The 17,290-nt window shown below is 34.1% G+C and overlaps 1 protein-coding gene across 1 annotated transcript in view; it reads left to right on the top strand.

The window, feature by feature from the left end:
- Positions 1-437: 437 nt before the first annotated feature.
- LOC145683520 (trypsin-1-like) overlaps positions 438-17,290 on the top strand; it is an 84,778-nt gene continuing 67,925 nt past the window's right edge. The window contains exons 1-2 of the mRNA XM_081754861.1: positions 438-646; positions 16,888-16,964. Coding sequence (XP_081610987.1) covers positions 595-646; positions 16,888-16,964 — 129 coding nt within the window. The 5' untranslated portion in view covers positions 438-594. The remainder of the gene's footprint in view (positions 647-16,887; positions 16,965-17,290) is intronic.

Here is a 17,290-nt window from a genome sequence, read left to right as displayed (position 1 = left end):
TATTTCAAATTCTTTCAATGCGACGTATCTTATATTACGGGTCTTTTTCCAACTACATAATTCGCGTCTATCTATTCTGCATCATTAGAAACATAAATAATATCAGATCAGTAATGAAACAATCACAAAAAGGGCATTAAATTAAACATTTTCTTCGATGAATAACGTAAGTTTTAATGTTTAATGCGTAGAAAATGTGTCTTTTATATTTGTCTTTACACAATAAAATTGATTTACCTCCTTTGTTCTCTTACATTCCTTCAGAACAATGTGTTCATTTGGTTGTTATCTTTTCTGCTGCTCATATGTTCGATGTATAAAAAAATTAATATGTAGATGTTGAAAGGAATATTGCCATAAATGCAAGTATAAATATTATTACTAAATTGATTATTAAACAGTAACTGTCATAATAATACACTATTTGACCTTAATAATTCTAAACATATAAGATCAACAAATGTACAATTTTTTATCTATAAATGAAAGAATTCTCTTTATTTAAGATATTAAAATAGTAATGTTCTAGTCAGTAACATATTTATAGCAAAAAAATAAGAAACACGTCGTAGCCTAAACGAAAAGGAAAAAAATATGAACATTTTCAGATTATTAGCTCTCTTGGGATGGATTCAACCTAGTAAAGGTACAGTGAATATCTTAGACAAATTCTTTAGAATATTTTGACTACTAATCATACTCTATAAAATGTATAGTTTGAAACGATATGGTTGATATGACACTAATCCTGTTTAATTAATTGCGGACTTACTTTATATTTTCCTTGTCATTTATTAATAATAAACAATTATTCAATGCATTGGGTTATAGGCATAACATTTTGATTAATGTTGTGGCCGTATAGGCAAGGCATGTCAAAGTTTTCTTAATATACTATTTCATCATACTGTAATTGCATTGAGACATGATAATATTATGTCTGAAATTTATCATATGTAGTATACTTTCTTCAGAATAGTGTATAAATCATATTCAACCCTACTGTTTAATAATTATGTTTCTTATATTGTGAATTGTGCCCTTATTTAATTGTTATGTAAATGTACTTTAAGTTAAAGGAAATTACATTTTTTGCCTGAGTTTGAATGGGAATAAAGTAAATATTAATTGTTGATTGCTATAGAAGAAACATACATAATGGACGTAGCACTACATTCCTTTATACATTGGCCGTGTTTACTTATTTTGACATACCTAATATTATAATAGACAAGTGTAATAGTATGTTTGACATAGACGTTCTTATTTAGCTGCATTGCAATAATGTTAATTAAAATCGAAAACGTATTTTATACTAATATAAATACTTGCTTAAAAATACCCGACAGGTCCAGTAGAACTCTATGTAAAAGTGAAATTTCATTAATTGTACGTACCATACAATTGTTGATGATTAGTAGAAATTTTATATACGGTAATAAAATTGTTTACTTACTATCGACAGATTTTTCATATACAATGTTGTGTTTAAAAATTGATCATAATTATGAAGTGCGTAATTTAGGCAATATGTATGATTGAATTTACGATTTTCAATGCAAGTCCTGTAACACTGATTTCAGAATTGGGAAATGAATAATTTAGGCATAATTCATAGTAAGTTTTGAATATCTGTTATATTTTTGTAATTTAATTTAGTTGTATATTATACCAAGGACAATTTAGTGTAGATGCCTTAAGAACTGGTTTTACGGTCATTTCATTAATATCTTTACCATAAGGACATTAGCACTGCTACAAAATTGTAATGACTTATTAAATTAACGAATTATAGACCATGACCAAGCATAATATTTCAACTAGTTGAGAGATACAATACATGTTATACAAAAGCAATGTGTGGCTTTGGATCCAGAATTGAATTGAACAATGAAGAAGTGTCGGACCTCCGCAACTCCATTGGGAGGACAGACAGGTTGTTAGAACAACAAAACCATTAAAATCTTACGTACAATGATAGTGTGGGTAATAATTTCACAAAACAAAATTACTGATCGTAAAGTAGTTCATGTACTTTACGGAAATCTGTAAGTTTAGAAATGTAGAATATCTTTATTTACAGCTGCAGAAAATAGTTTTAAAATGTCACTGAGTTACCAATGGAAAGAATAATCACAAAAAAGGTGTTTAGTACAAAAATATGTGAAACATTAATTGCACTTAAAAGTAAGGTAGTGCAGAGAACGTAAACATTCCTATATAATATAGAAGTATTTGTTAATTTATGTTAATCATATATTATCAAAAGCCTATTTATAGATTAAAATACTAGTGTTAGCTTCAGACATAGGAAAGAACATCTCGCATTTGCATATGTAAATGTGGATCGTAACTGAGAAGACGTAATTTTCTTAGATGAATCCATATGCAAAATTTCGAATGAGAGACACCGGTATCATCCTAGTGCACACGATATGCACCTGATTATGTAGCTGTTTTGAATTTGCAGTTGTCAGTATCTATTTAATGTTGGGGTTGGATTTTATGTTGGAATTGGTGCAAGAAAGCTTCACAGAATTGAAAGTCATCTGGACAGAGCTTAGTGTTTAAAATCATCAGCATCACCCTAGTGGCATCAGTGTGTGTACATAAGCTTCATGGTGTTATTCAGTTTCAGTAAGACAAATCCGCAATACCATCCCGTTAGGTTAAGCAATTTTTCGTAGGACAATTTCAAATTTATTTAATTTACTGTCAACCTCGTGGACCTTACCTTAATTGCACGGATAGTATGTGTGCAAAGGTGAATTGTACTATGAAGAGGCAGTTGCCTTAAACAGATCCACCGAGAAGTCTGGATGTCCTGTATGACCTTTATTTCGAGGCATGGCTGGAGGTAGGGGAAGGACATAGAGAGATCATGGACAGAATATTAGTGTCCTCACTCTAAGTTCCCAAACAGGCCTTATTACGAGTACTTGATTTTTTCTGAAAGTGAAAATTCTTCTGGTATCATAGTTTTGTGCAATTCTGCTATTAAGGCTGTTGCTACCTCTTCGCTGAGTCGAGTTTTCCCCTATCTAATAACATTGGAACTTTTTTCGTGTTTTTCTAAGTAAGCAATGAACAAATCCTTATAAAAATTTGCATGGAGTCTGGTCGATAATAAAGGATTTGTTATATGAGCTTATAATTTTAGTAAAAGCCTCCAATTAAGTTATTCATTCCCCCCTTATTTTCATGTGAAGATTTGCAACAGTGCAATCTCTGCTTCTCCCTGTTTGTGTTAGCAGCGTGAGGGAAATTCGGGCTAGCCATTTAAAACAGGTTTTTAAACTCTGTCCCTATCACATCTGTGGAATGAAATTTTCTAGCCCTCTCTTCTTTTTCGAGGACAGATTTATGGTACTGAGAAGGAGGGGGCGCTCTTTATTTTCTTTGCTAAACCTATTGCTTTTAGTATATTCGTCCAGTCTCATTCGGAGTATTTGTGGTTACTTTCAAACGTAGCAAGGTGCCTCTTGCATCTCATGTATTTCAGTCTTACACCTGGTGATTGGTTATAGAAATATAAACTACAGACGATTGTGACAGCAGATAAATTTCCTGTGTAGGGGCCGCGGTGGCTCAGTGGTAGAGTGTTCATCTCAGGTGCATGGGGTCCTTCGTTTGATCCCAGCTCGCGCTAAGTGAACTTTGTGGTGGACAAACACCGTGTGCATGGGTTTTCTCGGGGTTCTCCTGTTTTCTCCCACTTTCTTCATTCCACCATTTCATTCATTACTTATCATCACCGTCTCCTTTAGCCTAACCGGCATAACTGTGGGACGTAAAACTTACAGATTTCATTTCATTTTCAAATTTCCTGTGTGAAATAATAATAATAATAATAATAATAATAATAATAATAATAATAATAATAATAATAATAATAATAATAATAATAATAATAATAATAATAATAATAATAATAGGAAATTCTTGGCACAAGAGATTGTAACGAGCAAGAAATATCAGTACGGCTTGGCACTGGTAATTTAGTTAAAATTTGTGGTCACCACATCGGTTCCTCCTTGCGGGTGTTTTCCTGACCAGAGACTGGCCGCGCTGCCGACACCAGTTAAGTTTTCACTTTGAAAACACCAGCGCTCTTTGACTTTTGTAACCTCACGGAAACAGGTAAACCAGTGGAGATTGCATTTTGGAATAATTATATATATGTATATGCAGGCCCGTATCCAGGAGGGTCTAGGGGTTTTCCCCCCTAAATTTTCGTTGGCCCCCCTAAACTTTTCACGGTAGGCTTGCAAATGAACTATAATATGGTGATAAACTATGATATGGTTGGATCGGCCCCCCTAAATTCAGCCGCCCCCTACATTTTTGGGCTGGCTACCAGCCTGTGTATATGTATTTGAAACTGTGAATAGTAGTATAGAATGTTTATGCTAAATAAAAATAATTTCATTTTTACCACATACGAAGGAAATTTAGAAATAAACTTCTTTTGTTACACAAATGTGTTCTTAGCGTGAATGCTGTCGAATTCTATACCTAATGCGTACATTGTAAGATCAAACCACAAGTTGTCTAAATGTACACATTCCATTTTAAAGAGTAGTTCAAATAAGATGCTAACGAAATTTTGCGAACAACTCTCAAAACTTATCTAAGAAGCAACTTTAAAAAATTGACAAAAGTTATAGATATACTTCATGAGTGAGTAAAGAAAGAATACAAATGTAGATTAAAAAGAGATCTTTTTAAAAAATCTGCAGTTAACAGGAATATAGTTAAACAAATCTAAAAGTTTCTATAAAATAGATTTAAACAAATCTTCAATCAGATCAATTGATTTCCTAAATTTTCTTTGTATTGCCTTATATATAAATATAAAAAAAAAATATAAAAACAAGAATTTTAGGAATAATCCAAAAAATGGATCAAAAGATAGCGATCTTGGCTAAGAATTTTGAAAATGATCCAAAAAGTGCATAAAAAGATTGCGATCTTGCCAAATAATTAGTTTTTGGATCAGGGGCCACAAAAGTTAGCAACGGCTTCTAAATCGAGTTTTCGTATTTTTTACGGAATAAGCACATCATACTGAGTAAATTGTTAGTTTGGGTTTGGCTACACTACCTGTAGTTCTCCAGATATAAGGCATACAAGAAAATGTTTGATTGTATGAAATATATTGGATTTTTTGGATCAGGGCTCACAAAATTTTTGAATGGGCCCTAAATCGAGTTTTCGTATTTTTTGCGGAATAAGCACATCATGCGGACTAAATTGTTACTTTTGGTTTGGCTATACTATATGTAGTTCTCTAAATATGGGACGTACAAGAAAATGTTTGAATGGATGAAATATATTGGATTTTTCGGATCAGAGCCCACAAATTTTTTGAATGGCAGCTAAATCTTTTTTTTAACGGAATAAGCACATTATACTGAGTAAATTGTTAGTTTTGGTTTGGCCACACACTTTGTAATTGTCAAAATATAGGGCGTAGAAGAAAATTTTTGATTGAATGTAATATTTTGAATTTTGTGAATCAGGGCCCACAAAATTTTTGAACGGTCCTTAAATCGAGTTTTTGTATTTTTTACGCAAGGCCTACAAGAAAAATATATTTTTGTCTGAAATATATTGGATCTTTTGATCCAATAGGGTCTAAATGTATCCAATATATATTGGTGTTGTTGTCCATTATTATGTTTGATCTAAATCTATAGTTGACTGGTAATAGGTACTATTTTGAGCACTATTCGTTGAGCGATACACTTTATTTTAAATTGAAATATAATAAATAAAATACAAATAATTCTCTTAGCAAGATGCGTCACTATAAAAGTAGTTTTTCTTTTACCAGTATAGAAGTTTATTATAAATACCTCATATATAGATAAAATGAGCACTGGATTCAAGAAAGGTATGTCTCTTCATGTTTTGAAAAATGTAATAATAATAATAATAATAATAATAATAATAATAATAATAATAATAATAATAATAATAATAATAATAATAATAAAGTGACATTCGCTTTCGTATACATTAACAGTATCTTTATTCAATAGAGACAGTTCGCTTCTAATTGCTTATAACTGTCTATACTTGACGGGGGAAAAGCTAATGTAAAGAAGAATGGATCTGTTCTCGCTGTGTTTATTTTTTTCTGCTTTCAGCAAAGAAAACGTACTCCAACGCCTCCTCACTGAAATGCCATAAATATGTCATTGTTGAAAAGGGTCCTCTCACAGCTGTGGACAATGTTGAAACTTCAAAGTAACCCTCAGTTACTCGCCGCAACCTGCTAGAAGAGAGAACGCAGTGTCGTCAATGCGTTGTTGCAAATCTTCACATGAAAAAAGGGGGGAATGAATAACTTAATTGGAGGCTTTTACTAAAATTATAAGCTCATATAACGAATCCTTTATTATCGACCTGACTCCATGCAAATTTTTATAAGGATTTGTTCATTGCTTGCTGAGAAAAACACGAAAAAAGTTCCAATGTTATTAGATAGGGAAAAACTCGACTCTGCGAAGAGGTAGCAACAGCCTTAAGGAAAAAGCCTCTGTAGAATTTGAACTCAAAAAATGAAATCTTTGAGTTTTACGTCCCACGTTTATGCCGGTTAGGCTAAAGGGGACGGTGATGATGAGTAATGAATGAAATGGTGGAATGAAGAAAGTGGGAGAAACGGGAGAACATCGAGGAAACCCATGCACACGGTGTTTGTCCACCACAAAGTTCACTTGGCGGGGGCTGGGATCAAACCCGGGACCGCAAGCACCAGAGGTGAACGCTCTACCACTGAGCCACTGCGGCCCAATTGGAGTTCAAGTCCTGACGATTTGGAATCCCGCCGTTTACAGTGAGCTAACATGATCACACTTAAAACACATTCTGAAGAACATGATTTTCCAGTATTGAATGACAATGATCTCATATACGTTGAAAATGTATTAACTTGACATATTCCGAATATTCGGAGTCTCCAGCTAGCAAATTTTTCAAAGCACTAAATCCAAAAGTGACAATGGAATTGTTCGTCTTTACTTTCATTTCTCAAATAGTGAAAGCGTGGATTTATCCCCTGTCAAGTTGTTATGTCATATTTCATATCTTTTATTATGGGGTTCTCACTTTCTACAGTTTGGAAAGTTGAGGAGAAATCCTAATAATTTCAAATGATTAGAACAAACCGCTATACTTACTATATACTGTAAATAGTATATTTCAATCTGCATAATTATGAGTATGCATTACAAGAATTTAGTGAGAATATAGAAAAATGGAGAACAATAACAGTGCATCAAGTATCCTACAGATTATAATCTTTTTATGAAACTAAATCTCAGTTATGAGTTTATTGAGAAGCAACACAAATAGATGCAAACGAATACAGTACACATAATTATGTATTGTATTACATGTTTTAGACCATTTTTGTTTTACATCACAGAGATACATAGTATGTCCATGTTCTTTCATCGTCCACTACATCTCAGATATTACATTTTTAACAAAATAATTATTTAAGTTCTGAAATGACTGTTCGAACATGCATTGAATTGACTGATTTTAATGTAGCTATTTGATATAATTGTTCATACTTTGGTGGTAAACTTTGTCCCAAACGGGTATCCGATTAACGACTTGAATCTATTCTACATCTAAGCAAACATGGACACACCTGCGGAACTCTCCAAAGAAACATGCCTGAATATCTTACACAATGACTTCATATCCGTTGCTTATGCGGTTGTCTTGTTCAATCAACTATGAATACAAGAAGTATGTTTGCTGTCTCTGCTTTTATGGAGATATTATTTTACTTGTCGAAACGTAGGTGACACAAAAATTACGTTCTCACTTTTATGCATAATTTAAAAAAAAAGTACCATTATGTATTTCAACGAACGTTAATTTTTTATACATTTAAAATTCAATATATTTCATTACATTTAAAAGAAGAACAAAACATCTAACAAATGTTTTCCTGATCGGAAAGGGTCACCCTTGGGGCTAGTACTTGCTAACCTTGGTTTACATTTGCGGAGATACCAAAACTTGTACTTAAACAATTTTAATCTCAAATAAGTGATAATAAATGCGCTTCCATTTTTCTGGAATAGGATGTAATTCTAATTTATACCTTGTTATAATTTTGCGTTAATTAAATATTGTTACAAGTCACAATTTGAAGGAAATTTGTATTAACCGTTTTCTCAATAATATTATTCTTACGTTTCTTACTGTGTTAAAAATATTAGAAATTTCACCTTATTTCAAATCTTCCTCTCTATTTTACATGTTATCGTGTAACATGATTAATGAAGATTTTTTAAATAACATACTATTCCATAAAGGATGACTGCATTCTTCATTGCTGTTTTGAGGCGAACAATTTCTTAGTCCAACTTCGGGTATCTTCGAAAATAATAAACCAAAGCTGCTGGTTCGAACTTCCAACCCAACCGTAGCAATTGGGAAAACTTGTGCAAATGTATTTTTTTCTTTATTTATATATAGTAAGACATTTTGGAATTTTTATTATGTGTATAAAAAGTAATATTGATTGAAATAATTAATGACACAGTATTTCGAAAGTATGTATTCACATAAACGTTGCCATTTTGATTCCCATACCTCAACGAACATTTATGTATGTAAAATAACATTCCTTAGTATAAAAGAAGAATGAAACATATGGCATCGAACATAATTCTCGCCTGCGTGGTGAAATAAAAAAGAAAGTAGACCAGAAGCAGCGTTTTCAACTGTCATGAATGTCATTGTCTTGAAAAGCAAGTTATATTTCATTAGAAGGTGCTAGTCTGAAGGGCTCATGTTACCTCGATGGTAAACCACTGGAGTTAAAATTGTAAGGTGGAGAGTTCAATTACCATTTGGGTCAATTGTTTTTTGAATGAAATTCTGTTTTCTGCAATGCATGAATGATTACATTAAAATGCATCAGTTGTACACACACAAACACACATACGCAGATATATATATATATATATATATATATATATATATATATATATATATATATATATATATATATATATATATATATATATATATATATATATATATAATCATTTAAGAACATAAATAATTATTAAGTTGAGAATATGGCATTGAGGTAGGTGTTCACAGAACGTTAATATAATATATGTGTATGTTAAATACAAATTATGAAAAATTTGTAATAACAATAAGTAAGTTACGTAGTATATTTATTTGCAGGTATTTGACATATAGATGTTACTTCTCAATATTCTCATTGCAGCACGTCATTTACGTTTTTATAAAATATAAATAGACGTAAAGTGAGGGTATAAATAGAGAGTACCTAATGTCGAGTTGTTTGTTCCAGACAAACTAATCACCATATCAAAACGCTCACAATAAATTCCTTATACCGATAGGCCACGTGAAGAGACTGCAATTGTCTTTATGAAGCATGTAAAAACGGAAAGTCTTTACATAGGGTTTTAGTTCAATACTCTGATATGCTTTTGCAACGTGGAAGTGAAGCTCCCTTGGTCGCGGGCTCTGTCGCCATCTCATATATACAAGGGAAAGCCAAAAAATCTAAAAACACTTCATACAAGACACGTAAGTTTGGTCCTCCACTGTACGACATGTGTTGCGATTGCCGATCGTTTTTGGTTTCCAATGTTCATGTGGACCTTCGTTTTCTGTCAGCAGTAACCAGTTCAGCTGTGAGTGTCGTGGTGTGAAAGTGGTACGGTAAAATGGGCGATCTGACTTCCAAAGATGTATGATCGTTGGTGCCCATCTGGTGGGAGCTTCGGTGGCAACAGTGGCGAACATTGTGGAGTTATCGAAAAACACTGTATCCAATGTTACAAAGGCATACATAATCCGTGGGCAAACGACGTCTGCAAAGCACAACAGTGGTCGAAAGACAATCCTGTCAGATAGGGACCGGACTGCACTAAAACGGATTGTAGAAGCTAAACCGCACTGAAAATTACGTTTGAAATCAATTCCGGCCTACGGAACCCGGTTTCATCGAAAACAGGGCGACGGGAACTTCATAAAATGAAAATACATGGCAGGACCACTATCACCAAACTCTTGGTTTCAGCAGTAAATGCGAAGAGGCGTATCCAGTGGTGCAAAGACCACAAGGTGTGGACTCATGAGCAGTGGAAACACGTAATGTGGTCCGATGAATCGACCTTTACCTTGTTACCAACAACCGGTTGTGTATACATATGGAGAACACCATCGCATGCCTATGATAGAGACTGTCTGCTCCAAACAGTAAAGAATGGGTTGGTTCTGTTACAGTATGGGCAGTTATATCTTGTTTTCTGCAGGTCTCATCATAGCCCTGCATGGATGATGAATTCTAAGGTGTATGAGGTCATTTTGGGGGACGAGGTTCTACCCGTGGCTCAAATATTGTTTCTTGATGGTGATGGCATCTACCAAGATGATTTGGCACCCTGTCACGCTGCAAAAACGGTGAAATCTTGGTTTCAAGAGCATGACCAGGAGCTATCACACCTCCTCTGGGTTCCGCAATCACCAAACTTGAACATCATGAAACCATTGTGGTCTGACAAGGGAAGTATGAATGAGCTCACATCGAAACCTACCGTAAAATTTCACTCAGAGGAAGGAAGTCCCACAGAACGAACACACACAAAAAAGCATCTGCGTTTTCGAAGTGGAATTAACCAAAATGGCAGATTGAAATGTTGCGTATCCATGTTGACAATTGCACAATAGTTCAGTACCACCCCTTGTAAGCAGCCTGTTAATAATAAATGGTCAATAACAACAACGTGGGTACATACCATACCTAAGGGGTAGTCGTACGGTAAGGTGAACCTTGACAGCGGCCACCTTGAAATCCGCCATCTTGAATTCAGGTCGAGTTTTGTAAATAGGAATAGGGTAATATGACAAATGATTTTGGGCTAGAATTTATGCAGAAAAACAATGGTAGGAATAGTATTAAGATACGTGCATTTGGTAAAAAGTTACAGGTATATTTATTGTGTATGTTTCCATGTGCACAATTCCCGAATGAAGCAGCTGTCCAAAAATAAGTTGTCGCTGTTGAATTGTAACTCCTACTTCATAGTTCCACAATACATTTCAATGAGGGAGGAAAGAAAAGCAGAAATGTGACAGATCAGAGGAAAATTGCACACACAGCATTTAATATAACGATTTTGTTATCAGTGATTCTGGCTAAATTTTCGTATTATCTGGTCTATCTCCGCCCCTATTCAACCAATTTGGACTAAATTTGCAGACTAATTTCCTACAAGTTTGTAGCTTTGCTTAGCAACATTTGGTACAAATTGGGAAAATATAGAGAGTGTTTCCTATATTTTTGTATTTTACAAATTGTTGGACAGCTGCTTCATTCGGGAGTTGTTCACATGGAAACATACACAATAAATATACCTGCAACTTTTTACCAAATGCACGTATCTTAATACTATTCCTACCATTGTTTTTCTGCTTAAATTCTAGCCCAAAATCGTGTATTATATTGCCCTATTCCTATTTACAAAACTTGACCTGAATTCAAGATGGTGGATTTCAAGATGGCTGCTGCCAAGTTTCACCTTTGTACTTACGACCTCCCCTTAGGTATAGTATGTACGCAGATCGTTTTATTGACTTTTTATTATTAACAGGCCGTTTAAAAGGGGTGGTACTGAACGCATTGTTCAATTGTCGACATTTATACGCGACATTTCAATCTGCCATTTTGGTTAATTCCACTTCGAAAACGCAGCTGTTTTTTATGTGTGGTCTTTCTGTGGGACTTTCTTCCTCTAGTGACATTTTACGGTTGGTTTCTATATGAGCTCATTCATACTTCCCTTGTGAGTTAGAAAGGCGCATTCGGTCTCCTTAACCTCCACCCGCATCCCTTAAGAAACTGGAGCATGTTTTGGAAGAACAATGGTACAAAATTCCACACACCATAATTCAGGATCTGTATACGTCCATTCCACGTCAGATCCAAGTTATTTTGTGCGCAAAAAGATCTTCCACACCATACTAGGTATGATTTTCACACTTTTACAAACGTTTTAGATTTTTTTGTCCAAGCCCTGTATACAAGTGGATGAATGTATGTGTGTATGTGTCCCAACATAATTCCGATATGCATAGAGAAATTTTAACCATCCCTTACACTCTGGAAAATGGTACTATAAGGTTACATATGTGAAGTGCTATACATACTTCTGCTAGAAAACTATCGATATTGGTGTCGAGTTCATAGTTTCGGAGTCGCTTAGGTAAATAACACAACTTTCAAGTCTGCGTAACTCCAATTAAGCTCCTATTAGCACCGAGGGTGGTTACATAGGGACGAAAAATATCAAAATCAACCGATATTAGTTTCGAATCGTAAGTTCCCAGCGTCTCTAAGTTAATTGGTAGCAGTTGTAATGCCATTTAGGACCAAATTCAGCCCCAGCGGTGGTAATACTCTCTGTGCTCAACTAGAAGTAATGGAAGGGGCTGACATCAAAATGATAAGAAAAGAACGATATTTATGTCAAATCCATAATCTTTTGTGTCGCTAAGATAAAGAGTGTCATTCCAAATGCCATGTAGGTTGACTCCCCATTAGCACCATAAAGGGTGTGTAAAATTGTGACGTGGAAATAATTAAGAATAGCCAATGCTAGTGTCGAATCCATAGCTTTCTGGGTGCCCAAGTTCATCGGGAATAGTTCTGATGACCTTTAGGTTTAAATACATCTTTAATTGGAGTAAGATACCGCAGCATATCTACAAAGCAGAGTCGAAGGGAGTAACATATGCAATGATTCAAAACGACTGATATAGTGTAGAGTTCACAATTTCGGGAACACCGAGAAAATAGCAACGTTACTGAACAAACATGTCAGTTGAACTTTGAATTTATAGTGTCAGCTTCGAAGGCGTTGCTCGCATAGCTCTAGATATTTTAATGTTCGTGTATAAATGTATATCTCAGCGTAACTCCAGACTGTCTGGTGCAACTTTTTCCAAACGTGGAAGACACATTTCATTCAATCTAGGAAGAAAATATTGTGGTATTAAGGCGCCCCATGTTATGGAAGTTGGGAGGTGTAACATGTAAAAATAATGTAAAACGACTAATGTTAGTATGTTATAAATACTTTTCTGGGTCGTTGACATGAATAGTCATGCTCTAGATGGCGTTTACATCCAAATCTATCCCCATTTTCACAGGATTAGGGCCTAAGAGAGCAGAATCCCAAAAATGTAAAAAAAAAATACTGAAATATTTGTCGGATTCATAGTTTTCGGGTTCGGGAAAGCGTTTCTAATAACTTTGTAAGGTAGGTTATAGAAAGTCCAAGATGGTCTTTTTAATCACGTCAATTTCTGATCGTGAGAAGAAATGACCGTTCCAACCTTCGGAATCGAGAAAAAATGTGTGGATGTATGTTTCTTCTTTTAAATGAAATAAGACATGTTAAAATCATAGATGGAGTGAGTCAGCGGGCCGGTGGGCCAGTGGGTCATATGGGTGAGGATTTGTGAGCGGGTCAGTTGATCAAAGATTATTATCAGAACGTGACGCACTGCGACCTATCACTCACCGCGACTCACAATGACCCACTGACGCACCGACAAATACTGCTCAATGCATAGTAGACAGAATCTTCTGAACACTGGTGAATTTTCCCACATTTTGCTATCAAGACATCCATTTTTCTTCTTTTTCATTTGTTTCTAATGAAAAAAAATGTTCCGCTACTTTTGGATTTTCATATTAGCACTTGTAGTAATAGCAAAAGGACGTAATACTTGGCTTCTGAGATGCAACCCTTGAGTTTTTTTTAGAGGAGCTAACTACTGGAAAAAATATTTTTGATTCAATTGCAATATATGAATTACCTAGGTATTATACAAACAAAAATTGAAAGTAACTATTTGTGATCATCACGGTGAAATTTCAAAGTAAAATAAAACGACTTTTGGTATATAGTTAGGAAAAATCAAAACTGGGAAGTTATCATACGCGTATCGTTTTCATTATAATACATATAGTAGGGGAGAGTCGGGCCCGAATGTTGCCAAAAAAAATATTATCTCAGAAGGTGTTCTACTTAGGAAGCAGAAATGCAGTATATTAACACTCTATTAAAAATAAACAGAGCATGTCCTATCATTTTTTTAAAAAATTCTCTTTCATTTGTGGGAACAGCTTCTATTTATTGGAAATTGGTTGTGTATTGATTTGTAAAAATAATCGAAAACGATGGATATTAGTTGAGAAACAAATTAAGCAACAATAATATTATAACAATTGCTGAAGCTTGTGTTTAATATATGGAGCGTTTCGGAGGATAAAACAATCAAGCCGTTAAGTTGCGAGAAAATTTGACAAAATTTGTACTGCAATCTTAACTACATGGGAATTTTAATTTTGTACTAGATGCTTAATTATGTGGACAATTTTAGTTGTTTTTTACGTTATTCTACCTTGATTTGAAACTTTAAAATTTCAGCATATTACCCATATTCAGCATATTCAGCAAATTTTTACTGAAAAATATCTGTAAGCCAACGAAGAAATAATTATATATGACAAATTTAAATTCATTGTAATTTGGAAGGTGAGAAACATTTTACCATTGTATATCGTAAAGGTCAGATCCATCTATATTATAACAGAGCTGTGCTTGAGCGATTGACCGTAAAAATTCAAACTCCGGTGTTTGACAATTTGACAGTCTTGTTTTATTGGAAGTGTAAACTCTTTATTCAGTTGAGAGGATGGCGTGGATCATTTGTCAGAGATAACGACGATTAGTTTTTGGGTCGGAGTTCGTCACAATGGGTCAGAGTGGTTCATAGTTAGTGGTGGGTCAGAGTGTCCATGGGTCACTGTGGGTGGATCTTGGATGAAGTTTTCATTAACCCACGCCATGTGTGTTTTAAATTGTACGAAAAAGAAGAGGCTCTGAAGGTGCATGTCGGTGAATCTGAAAATTTTTACATAGATAGTACCCCACAAGAAAGCAAAAAATTTGAAACAGCTCACGGTTCCACCTCACAGAACTCGAGATATGGAGGTTTTGTCTGATTGTCTAAATTAAGACCGAAATGATTTATCCCTCTAGAAGCGAGATTTTCTTTATCATGTCTGTGACGAAGTGAGAAGAGCACTCGCCTAATAACCATAAGATTGATTGTTAGCACCAACCTCGGCTTACTTAGTTTTAGTGTTTTCTAGACTAACCTGAATATAAACAAAACCCTCATATAGGCGATTCTACATATTTTTGAGGGAGTAATATTGAGGTTTCTTGGCGTTTCGTCGCGTCTCTAGCGCTGGTGGTATAATTTTCGAAACGGAAATGGGGACACCGTGAATCGTCGCTTTGGAACCGCCAACTTCTGGTGAGAGATCAATAATTGCCCATCGGTGTTCCACCGATGCTTACAACATGGGAGGCGTTCTATATTAAAAACAAAAGAGTAAATAAGCATGGTATACATGAAGTCCGTTGCCATCCCTAAAACTATGAAACGCTGGAACACATGGCGAAAACGGAAAACATGTATTTTATCATTGCAAAGGTACCCGTTATCAAGGTAAAAGTATTGCTAAAAAAATAAATGGAAAGGGTCTCGAGTCTCTATGCTAAACTTGTGCAAAATAGCGAGAACATTTGTCTTGTCATTGCAAAAGTATAATGCACAAGGTAAGTGCCCTTTTGTAGACTTACTACACCACTAATGTTAGATTCTACGTTAGACGGTTGTGTTATTTATGATAAAGGTCATGGTGGTTATAAAATATGAACTTAGTGGTAGGATACAGAAATGGAAGTAATACTGGTGCACCAGTGAGGACACGGATACCCCTTACCTAGCGAAATACTTGGAAAGATAAAAGAAAGAAAAACAAATTGTGGATATTATCAAAGCTTGTACCGAACTATCTCTTGTACTGGTAAACAAACCCATATTGCCCCAGCATTCCTTCCGTCTTTATATTCTACCATTAAGAGGGGGAGATCAAAAATGCAGATACAAAATTCCAAAACTAACGAAGAATGTACTTCCTTTGGTGAGTGATGAATTGTAGGGTTTGATTATAGAAGAGATTTTTGGTTTAATATTTTTAAAAAAATGTACTCAAATTAAAGCACTACACGTGGGATGCAGAATTTAACGGTAAGTTTGCTAAACAAAAATGATGTAAAAAATCTATAGGAGTCAATATATAAAGAACTCACATTTTACTAATATAAAGAATGTTTTTTTTTTTTTTTTTTGGAAAGAGTGTTATAAGATGAATATAATTAGAAGTTATAAGCATGATATATGCAATCTGACGGTACACATCAGATTTACATTCTTCAAACTAGTACAAGTGTGATTTATTCAAATGCAATTGATATATTCTTCGTACGAAAAAAAATATGGTTTGTCTAAAATTAGTAACTTGCTGAATTAAGAATTTCTTTCACCGTCAGCAATAATAACGCTAGGGACTGTTGCCTAATAATACTTATGATCAAATTACCTCACTACACTTGTTTTGTAACTTTCGGCCTCAGCATAATACAATACTATAATCCTGATCAAATTAATTGAATTTTTGCTCTGAAGGACGAAGCGAAATGTCCGAAATATATCATTTCGTTCATTTAGGTACGTTATTATCACTTTACAATGAAAATAAAGTTCCCTTTTTCCTGTAACTACAAATATATTTTTGCCTCACCTAGGAAATTCTTTACGTATTCAGACAATGCATTCATTCCTAAAATTTATAAGTAATCATAATTTTGTTACAATAATTAAATATTTTAAGTTCATTAATGCATTTCGTCCTCAACCTGAAAAATGTTTTCATTTCTCTACTTGCAGAAGTTAACAGAAGTCCTTTAGATTCTGGATTTATAATGGGCGCAACACCGGTGATACCATACGAATTCAAATTTGTGGTATGTAATATAAATTATTCGGTACATGTATAATAAGCGTTCCTAATGACTTAATAACAAGTTGTATATAGAACATCCCAGAATATATATATGTATGTATCTATCTATCTATCTATCTATCTATCTATATATATATATATATATATATATATATATATATATATATATATTTGCCAAAAATAACTTGAAAAGTATATAAAGAGTTGTTAATGACACGAATATTCCTAAGACTGAAGCAACTAACAACACATTTTAGGAACTGGTTCCCTTATGTTTTTGAAAAACAAAGCGAATGTGTTTGGAATACAAAATACTACTGTATTTAG

The sequence above is a fragment of the Thermobia domestica genome, chromosome 4 (genome assembly GCF_964235325.1).
Source record: "Thermobia domestica chromosome 4, izTheDome1.hap1.1, whole genome shotgun sequence".
Taxonomy (NCBI): Eukaryota; Metazoa; Arthropoda; class Insecta; order Zygentoma; family Lepismatidae; genus Thermobia; species Thermobia domestica.
This window is presented reverse-complemented; position numbering and strand designations above follow the sequence as displayed.